Source organism: Diaphorina citri, unplaced genomic scaffold, assembly GCF_000475195.1.
Source record: "Diaphorina citri unplaced genomic scaffold, Diaci psyllid genome assembly version 1.1 scaffold1147, whole genome shotgun sequence".
In the NCBI taxonomy this organism is placed as follows: domain Eukaryota; kingdom Metazoa; phylum Arthropoda; class Insecta; order Hemiptera; family Psyllidae; genus Diaphorina; species Diaphorina citri.
The window spans coordinates 52,081-62,130 of NW_007378576.1; the positions used below are offsets into that span (position 1 = coordinate 52,081).

The window sequence follows — 10,050 nt, forward strand, 5'->3', positions numbered from 1 at the left end:
AGTCACACCTGAGCACAGAGTGCAACAAAAGCCATAGGCCGGTTCGAGAGTCAAGACTCGGGGCTCCGTTGTGGACGCCTAGGTACTTAGATTTGAGTGTAGCTGGGGCAAGAATTCATATATAGTACCTATTTCACACCAAAGACGTCACGTCATTTATTTTGACACTTGCCACATCAGTAGAGCACGAGCACCATTAGCTCCAAACCTCTTTTGGCTTCAAGTGAAAAAGATATCGCTTCGCGCTTTTGTTGAGCGTAAGAAATTTCAGACCATCATATATAGAACACCCTCTGTTCAAGAATACACCCTTCTCTAGAGTCGATTTTGATGTAGGTACCTCAAAGAAAGGATAAAGAACAAATATTCATATCGCCTTGATAAATTTAATAATATAGGAAGTAAAAATTAATACAGCGCCAGCTCCCGGTCTAAAAATTCTCTAAACGAAACAACATGAATAGTGTAAACGGAGCTTTTTTCCTCTATGGATTGTTTACATTTTTAGGTTATCGAGGAACATGTGAAATTTTTGTTTACCTTTCTAAAAGTCTAGAATGCAGGGATCTTTCTGTTCATAAACACACCCTCAGGGTTGCCAGATGAAACAAATCCCCAATCTGCTTTCCCATTTTAAAGAAAATTCCCAAATAGCGGTGACTTTCAACTTCACAAAATGACTAGTTGTTCCACTTTGCTCCTTTGCTTTGCTACTGAGTGGCGAAACGCGTATGGTGAAGAGAAAAGATTTCATTTTCCCTTTTGTAGAACAGATTTTTTGTTTGTGTCTGATTTTGATAAAGTTTGGCCGAATTTTTCAAGAACACCTTCCTCATTATAGTTTGTTATTTCTTCTTTTTATTCCCTAAAATCCTTTGATTTCGGAACAAGATTCCCGATGATACGAATAAAGAGGTGATCTATTAAATTGGTAACATAATAGGTCACTTGATTGAATACTCGGTAACTTTGTGAAGCTCCATTGGATTGTATGGAAAACGAACAAGTGAAGTATGTACAATAGAATAGAATATACCTTGTTTATCCTGCCCGAATAGGACTGAAAAGTCCCTTTACCCCAGCAGTCTAGTTGTATGGAAAACGAACAACAAGTGAAGTATGTACAATAGAATAGAATATACCTTGTTTATTCTGCCCGAATAGGACTGAAAAGTCCCTTTACCCCAAGCAGTCTAAACAAGGTCTCGTATATTTGATGGGTTAAAGAATAGTACATGTATCAGTAACAATTCAGTAAAAAGACCCTCCTTAACTTAAAAAAAAAAAAGTAAATATAAGTGTGAATTAATAGGTGGTAGTAGAAAATGATAATGAAATAAAATACAACTGGTAATGATAGGTAGTAAGTTCAATGTTCATAGTAGGTATTTGTTTTCCATACAACCCACTAGATAATAGGCAAACTCTTGTTCTAACAGAGTTACAGTTCACCAAACCTCTTTACCATTTCAAATCTATTATTATTTATTTTGCAGAGTGGTACGTGTACATTAAGAGAAGCCATCATCATAGGTTCTGTGGTGGCGAAGAATTCCATACCAAGTATCAGTAACAATTCAGTAAAAAGACCCTCCTTAACTTAAAAAAAAAGTAAATATAAGTGTGAATTAATAGGTGGTAGTAGAAAATGATAATGAAATAAAATACAACTGGTAATGATAGGTAGTAAGTACAATGTTCATAGTAGGTATTTGTTTTCCATACAACCCACTAGATAATAGGAAAACTTTTTCTAACAGAGTTACAGTTCACCAAACCTATTTACCATTTCAAAACTATTATTATTTATTTTGCAGAGTGGTACGTGTACATTAAGAGAAGCCATCATCATAGGTTCTGTGGTGGCGAAGAATTCCATACCAACTAAAGAATAGTGCATGTATCAGTAACAATTCAGTAAAAAGACCCTGCTTAACTTGGGGGGGAAAAAAAAGAAAGAAAAAAAGAAGTAAATATAAGTGTGAATTTATAGGTGGTAGTAGAAAATGACAATAAAATACAACTGGTAATGATAGGTAGTAAGTACAATGTTCATAGTAGGTATTCGTTTTCCATACAACCCACTAGATAATAGGCAAACTCTTGTTCTAACAGAGTTACAGTTCACCAAACCTCTTTACCATTTCAAATCTATTATTATTTTTCATGCAGAGTGGTACGTGTACATTAAGAGAGGCCATCATCATAGGTTCTGTGGTGGCGAAGAATTCCATACCAATGTTACACTCAGCCGCTGCGCTACTCAAAATAGCTGAGATGGAGTACAACGGCGCTAATTCCATATTCCTCCGTATATTGTTGGATAAGAAGTATGCTCTGCCGTACCGAGTAGTGGATGCTATTGTGTTCCACTTCCTTAGGTGAGTGGAGATAGGACAGTATTTGAGTGGAGATAAGACAGTATTTGAGTGGAGACTGTGTAAAGTTTTAGAAAACCCATTCCATTTGCTTTTTCCTAGTGGAACTTGGGTGGCAATCCTTGGTCGGATTCCTTGATGTCCTTGGATTCCGAGTGGACCCGGTAAGAAGAACCGATCACCGTGGGGTCCTGTATTCCTATAAATCTGCTTGTTTAGACTGCTTTGGTTAAGGCACTTTTTTTTAAAGAGGTTTGACAGAGGGAACTTCTTGAAAAATCTTTTCTTAAAAAACATTTTAACTTTTGATCCTTGCATCAAGTATTTATTTAGATTTATACCTTGTGTTAATGAAAAATGGGTAAGATCAAAAAAGCGAAAAAACATGCCGTTCACAAACAGAAGGTCTCTCTGGAAGAAGATATCAGCAGTGGCAAGTTTGAGACTGGAATGAAGGGTCGGCAGAAACCTGGCAGGAGAAAAGAAACAGAGGATGATGAGGTAAGAAATGAAACATTTCGGTTGATTAGATCACTTTCCTTCCTTTACTATCTGGAGAAGGGAAGAAAATAGTGAAAAAAATCAAACAGTCCCTTAATCTGAATAAGAATTTGTCTGACAAATCCTAATAAATATGTCCCCCAAGAGATACCTAATATACCTATCCAGTGGATTTCACCATTTCTTCTTATTCTTTTTTTTTTCAGCCCTGAGAAGACCTGTAAGTTCCAGTGATTTTTATAGTCTTAACAGAGCTCTTCAGCTAACAGGCCATTAGGGGCTGAAATGTATTGGTAAAACCCACTGTCAGGAAGCTTAATATCTTAAATGGTATTCTTTTCTTTTTTCCAGTTTGTTGACTCAACATTATCACAGAAGATTTTGCAACAAGTCAGACTCCAGCAGCACGAAACCGCATGAATAGTGTAAATGGAGCTTTTTTTTCTCTATGGATTGTTTACATTTTTAGGTTATCGAGGAACATGTGAAGTTTTTGTTTACCTTCCTAAAAGTCTAGAATGCAGGGATCTTTTTTTACATTCTCTTGAAAAATCATTTTCTTAAAAAAACATTTTACCTTTTGATCCTTGCATCAAGTATTTATTTAGATTTAAGATTTATACCTTGTGTTAATGAAAAATGGGTAAGATCAAAAAAGCGAAAAAACATGCCGTTCACAAACAGAAGGTCTCTCTGGAAGAAGATATCAGCAGTGGCAAGTTTGAGACCGGAATGAAGGGTCGGCAGAAACCTGGCAGGAGAAAAGAAACAGAGGATGATGAGGTAAGAAATGAAACATTTCAGCTGATTAGATCACTTTCCTTCATTTACTATCTGGAGAAGGGAAGAAAATAGTGAAAAAAATCAAACAGTCCCTTAATCTGAATAAGAATTTGTCTGTGACAAATCCTAATAAATATGTCCCCCAAGAGATACCTATCCAGTGGATTTCACCATTTCTTCTTATTCTTTTTTTTTTTCAGCCCTGAGAAGACCTGTAAGTTCCAGTGATTTTTATAGTCTTAACAGAGCTCTTCAGCTAACAGGCCATTAGGGGCTGACAGCCCTGAGAAGACCTGTAAGTTCCAGTGATTTTTATAGTCTTAACAGAGCTCTTCAGCTAACAGGCCATTAGGGGCTGAAATGTATTGGTAAAACTCACTGTCAGGAAGCTTATCTTAAATGGTATTCTTTTCTTTTTTCCAGTTTGTTGACTCAACATTATCACAGAAGATTTTGCAACAAGTCAGACTCCAGCAGCAAGAATTAGAAGATGATAATGATATTGGGCCTGGTGAATCATGTAAGTAGAGAGAACGTTGAAAGTCTTGAGAATGATGTGAAACAATTGAGCATTGGTGTTGCCTAGCTAAAAAGCAAGGATGTCAAACCAAAAATTGAAAGTCTTGAGAATGATGTGAAACAATTGAGCATTGGTGTTGCCTAGCTAAAAAGCAAGGATGTCAAACCAAAAGCCTTTAGGGCTGATATGACTTTAGAGCTTATTACCACTCTGGTAAATGGAAAATAAATACAATTAGGTACTTGATTTTTTTTTTTTAAGAAACTTTGTCCATCCAACTTGGTGAAATTTCTTCTATGTAATGAAAAATGTTTTTATTTCCCTATCAGCCAAACCTTTCAAGAAAGAGCAAACAACCAAGCTACACACTGGAGACTCGGACAATGATCTTGATGCTGACGATGATGACAAGAGTACAACCTCAGATGATCCCAACTTCAGCGGAGACTACTACAATGAAATTATTATTGATCCAGAGGATGAGAAAGCTCTGTCATTGTTCATGAATAAACATCCTGGACCTCAGCTTACACTGCGGGATATACTGAGGGAGAAGATAACAGAGAAACACACCGAGCTGGACACACAGTTCAGTGATGCTGCTAGTAAGTTCCCTCTAGAAAAAGAACTTCTGAGACCTTGAATAGAACGCTAGCTAGCATTGTGAAGATTGTTATGAGAAAACCTTCAATACCTTCCCAGAATTATGTATATGTTCAGGTCTTCTGCAAAAAAAAATGTATATGGGCCAACATGGATTATGAAGATTTTTTACATGCTTATAAATACTTTCCATTATTATTTTTACATGGTTATGGGGGGGGGGATATTGTTAGATTTGTTAGTATTCAAGCATAATAGATATTATGATCATTTATCCTTTCTTTCTCTTGTCCAGGTGTTCAAATTGACAATTTAGATCCAAAAATCAAACAAATGTACGAGGGAGTTAGAGATGTGCTGTCCAAATACCGTTCTGGAAAACTACCCAAGGCTTTCAAGATTGTTCCCAAACTGAGGAATTGGGAGCAAATCCTCTATGTCACAGGTGAGAAAGTAGATTGTCAAATCAAACCCATGCCCTCCTGATTACCAGACAGACCTTTAAGTAGTTCCTTTATCAAACTTGATTTTTTTTTATTTTTATTATGAGTCCAAGTGGGACCTGTCTAAGTGGGAAACCTGGATAACTGGGAAAAAAATCGTGGCCCCTTCATGGCAACCTCTCTAAGTAGGACACTTTTTACTGGGGTGATCTTCCTAAATACTCACCATGCAACCTGTTGCTCAAGGTGCTTTGCAAGTTGCATCTAATTTTGCTCCAGACCTAATGGCGATGAATAGAGCGGTTTTTTTTTTTTTATCAACCAGATTGTTCAATACAAGAGAACAAGTTTAAATTCAGATTGTAGCGCTGGCCTCTAGGGCTTCATAGTTGTGTCTAAACAGGAGGTGCACTTTTGGTTTCAAGTCAAAAAATTTGGTCCACACAGATCTTGACATAAATCCCTGATACCTGATTCGATTCCCGAGTTGATCTGGAAAAGATAAAGGATTTGGTACAAGTTGGAAAGGAATTGTATTAAATATTTACCCTATGAAAGGTTTAAAAAGATTTTACTTAACTTTGAATTTTAGTTTCTTAGGAAGAATAATACCTCTGTCTCACAATATTTCTAGTCACAATGTCAAGGAAATAAATAAATAAATAGATAATACATAATTAATAATCACCAGTCCTATATCAACAATTTGCCTACAGCATACAGAGAGAAAACTAATAAGCTATTTGGTATACACTCACCAAGAGGGACTGAAATTCTTGAGCCGGAAATCTTGATGTCCTTCAGTTAAGATCTTCTGGATGTTTTGACTACTAGCAGGGGCTTACTGATAAAGAACCCTGTGGTTGTTCTGTAACTGTTGCTTTTGAATCATTCAGGTTGGATATTTCCCATTCTCCAGTTATTCAAGACCTTCAGTTCAGATCTTTGTTATAAGTACTAGACTACTGGAGCTTGGCTTGGCAAGTCTTGAACCTATATTGATGTAGCTGATTGTTAGATTTATCAACTACCCACAGCTGGTTTGCCTAGAGCTGTGTCAAATTCAGGAAGAGCAGGGTCATGCCTCAAATGAAAGTTGACAACATAGTCTGCATTTGTACGTTGGACACTGATAACAAATGGATCAGTTGGATGAAAAGTGAATGCTACCAAGCGTCGCTGAGATGGAGGAGCTGTAGATGGTTTTACACCAGGATGAATTTGAAATTTCAGCAGTCCAGATTCTCTAGAGAAAAACCGAATGCCATGCTCACCACATGGTTTCGGTCTCTCTAATGCTGAAATCCACTTGTCATCATAACTAAATAATGAGTAGTCCAAGTATGGACTACAACAATAGCTCTGAGCGCTGATTGGTAACTGAGTCAAAAGTCTTTTGGTGGCTTCACGATGACCTCCAAACTTAGCAGAGATAATTGTACTTTTGAATCTTTGGAGATTGGCTTTGGCATAAATATTGTTGCTTGGAGAACATACAAACTCAGGAACGTTAGGATAACGAGCATTGCGGAAACAGTCTGTGAAATGTTCAAATAACTGAACAAGTGCTTCTGAAGTGTTTTCATAGACAGCTAACACTTGGCTTGTAACCATGTTGTAGAAGACAAAGAAGTAATGTTGAGAATACACAGACTCAGTGGTTTTGAATGTCACAACATCTTCTGATGCATATTTTAACAGCAAATGATTTTCATCCAATAGTTGCATTTTCCAAAGCCGCACATCTCGATACTCATCAAAGAATTTATAAAACTTTCTCAGTTCATAGCGTCGATTTGGACTTGCACTAGCTTGTTTGTACATGGCTACAAGAACCCGATGCTTCAATGAATTAATAAATGGGTCTTTGAATGGTCTATAACTTGGATTCAAAGTGTAAATATTGCTCAAAATATAATTGTCATCCTCATAACAAAATCTGCCAACAGACCTCACTTCAACAAACATTGCAGTATTTGAGTGGAGATAAGACAGTATTTGAGTGGAGACTGTGTAAGTTTTAGAAAACCCATTCCATTTGTTTTTTCCTACTGGAACTTGGGTGGCGATCCTTGGTCGAATTCCTTGATGTCCTTGGATTCCGAGTGGACCCGGTAAGAAGAACCGATCACCGTGAGGTCCTGTATTCCTATAAATCTGCTTGTTTAGACTGCTTTGGTTAAGGCACTTTTTTTTAAGAGGTTTGACAGAGGGAACTGTAACTGCTATGGTCTTAGACGGTATTTGAGTGGAGACTGTGTAAGTTTTAGAAAACCCATTCCATTTGTTTTTTCCTACTGGAACGGGTGGCGATCCTTGGTCGAATTCCTTGATGTCCTTGGATTCCGAGTGGACCCGGTAAGAAGAACCGATCACCGTGGGGTCCTGTATCCCTATAAATCTGCTTGTTTAGACTGCTTTGGTTAAGGGACTTTTTAGTCTCATTTGAGCAGGAAAAACAAGGTTTATTCTTCCTTTATTCCTGTGAGGAAAAAGTATAGGAAAAGGCGACTTCGGTGCTGAATGTGTTTCATTTGAGCAGGAAAAACAAGGTTTATTCTTCCTTTATTCCTGTGAGGAAAAAGTATAGGAAAAGGCGACTTCGGTGCTGAATGTGTCCTCGAAATTCAAGTTCCTAAATTAAATCAAAATCAGATTAAACAAAATGATTTTTCTATGGCTAGGAATTTCACAGAATGCTTTTTTTCATTGAAAAATTTCAATTTCATGCTGACTTTATTATAGGTATTTCGGTGTACATATTTCCTTTCCATGCATGGGCGAAGTTTGTTTATTTCCTCTTGAGTCAGCTATTATGGCCGGTTCGAGAGTCAAGCAGTCAAGACTTTTGAGGCTCCGTTGTGGACGCCTACTTAGATTTGGGTGTAGCTGGGGCAAGAATTCATATACCTATATACCTAGTACCTATTTCACACCAAAGACGTCACGTAATTTGACACTTGCCACATTGGTAGAGCACGAGCACCATTAGCTCCAAACCTTTTTTGGCTTCAAGTGAAAAAGATATATCGCTTCGCGCCTTTGTTGAGCGTAAGAAATTTCAGACCATCATAATTATATAGAACACCCTCTGTTCAAGAATACACTCTTCTCTTCCATACCAATGTTACACTCAGCCGCTGCTCTACTCAAAATAGCTGAGATGGAGTATAACGGAGCCAATTCCATATTCCTGCGGATATTGTTGGACAAGAAGTACGCTCTGCCGTATCGTGTAGTGGATGCTATTGTGTTCCACTTCCTTAGGTGAGTGGAGATAGGACAGTATTTGACCTCAAAGAAAGGATAAAGAACAAATATTGATAAATTTAATAATACCTATATGGGAAGTAAAAATACAGCACCAGCTCCCGGTCTAAAAATTCTCTAAGGCCGTGGTTATGAACAGGGCCATCGTAGGACATCGTCGGACTTTTTGCGTGTAAAGTTGGCGGGAAATTCGAGTGGAGATAGGGCAGTATTTGAGTGGAGATAAGACAGTATTTGAGTGGAGACTGTGTAAGTTTTAGAAAACCCATTCCATTTGTTTTTTTTCCTACTGGAACTTGGGTGGCGATCCTTGGTCGAATTCCTTGATGTCCTTGGATTCCGAGTGGAAGAACCGATCACCGTGGGGCGTGGGGTCCTGTATTCCTATAAATCTGCTTGTTTAGACTGCTTTGGTTAAGGCACTTTTTTTTTTGAGGTTTGACAGAGGGAACTGTAACTGCTATGGTCTTATCGTCCCGAAATCGAAGAGAGAAGGAAGACAGGATAGGAAAAAGCCAGCCGTTCCGAGAACGAACATTATCCCATCAGGATAAAATCCGCCCCGGGCGGAAATCGAACCCGCGCATACAAGGCAGACGCACTACCAACTAAGCTAACCAGGCTGGCAAGTAGATAATTTGATTAGTTAGTTTGCTTTCTATTTGAATAGATAGCCAAGGACCTAGTACTGATCTAGTAGTAATGGAGCAGTTGCAAATGGGTAAAAATTATAAATAAATGGTCGATTCCTAGCTTTCAGAAACGGAACCAATTCCGATGGAGCATGATCTTTGATTTCCTATGGTTTATAGTGAATATAGTGCAGTTTCCAAAAGAGATTTTTTTCTTTAAGAGGTTTGACAGAGGGAACTGTAACTGCAATGGTCTTATCGTCCCGAAATCGAAGAGAGAAGGAAGGAAGACGAAGAGAGAAGGATAGGAGAAATCCAGCCGTTCCGAGAACGAACATTATCCCATCAGGATAAAATCCGCCCCGGGCGGAATTTTTTGAAATCAACCCCAATCAGATTGCTTGATCCGAAGTTAATCCAAATACGCTCACTTGTGGCCTCGGCCATCAATGATCTACTAGTGTGGTTGCTTGTCCAAAGATAGTCTATTCGTACTCAATCTACAAGCATCCCCCTATTTGGGTTCTGGGGCACTCTATTCGGGTTTTGGGGCACTCTATTCGGGTTCTGGGCCGATTTCTATTTCACTTCGGGGGGGCGGCTTTTGTACTACAGGGTTGGGGTCGTTCCAGGGTTGTATTTCGGCCGAGCCGAACACGAGATAGAATAGATTGGTGACCGCCAGAATTATGAACGTGAGCCAAAACACGAGCCTCCATTCCGACATTGTACTCTGAAATGAAAATTGGAGTTAAATATAATGGAGCAACCTCCGTGGCCGAGTGGGTATCACACTAGGCTTGCACGTAGGAGGCCCGGGTTCGATTCCCGGCGGGGCCGCAGTTTTTTTTCGGCTCTGTGCTTGGCGTTCAGGGTGCACTTGGCCTCGTGAAGACAATTGAGTGGCTACTTTTATTGAG

At 38.6% G+C, this 10,050-nt stretch overlaps 1 protein-coding gene across 1 annotated transcript in view; it reads left to right on the plus strand.

Moving 5' to 3' along the window:
- The first annotated feature begins 2,648 nt into the window (after window positions 1–2,648).
- LOC103514468 (bystin) overlaps window positions 2,649–10,050 on the plus strand; it is a 15,066-nt gene continuing 7,664 nt past the window's right edge. The window contains exons 1-5 of the mRNA XM_026827428.1: window positions 2,649–2,879; window positions 4,086–4,182; window positions 4,512–4,787; window positions 5,081–5,268; window positions 8,329–8,495. Coding sequence (XP_026683229.1) covers window positions 2,736–2,879; window positions 4,086–4,182; window positions 4,512–4,787; window positions 5,081–5,268; window positions 8,329–8,495 — 872 coding nt within the window. The 5' untranslated portion in view covers window positions 2,649–2,735. The remainder of the gene's footprint in view (window positions 2,880–4,085; window positions 4,183–4,511; window positions 4,788–5,080; window positions 5,269–8,328; window positions 8,496–10,050) is intronic.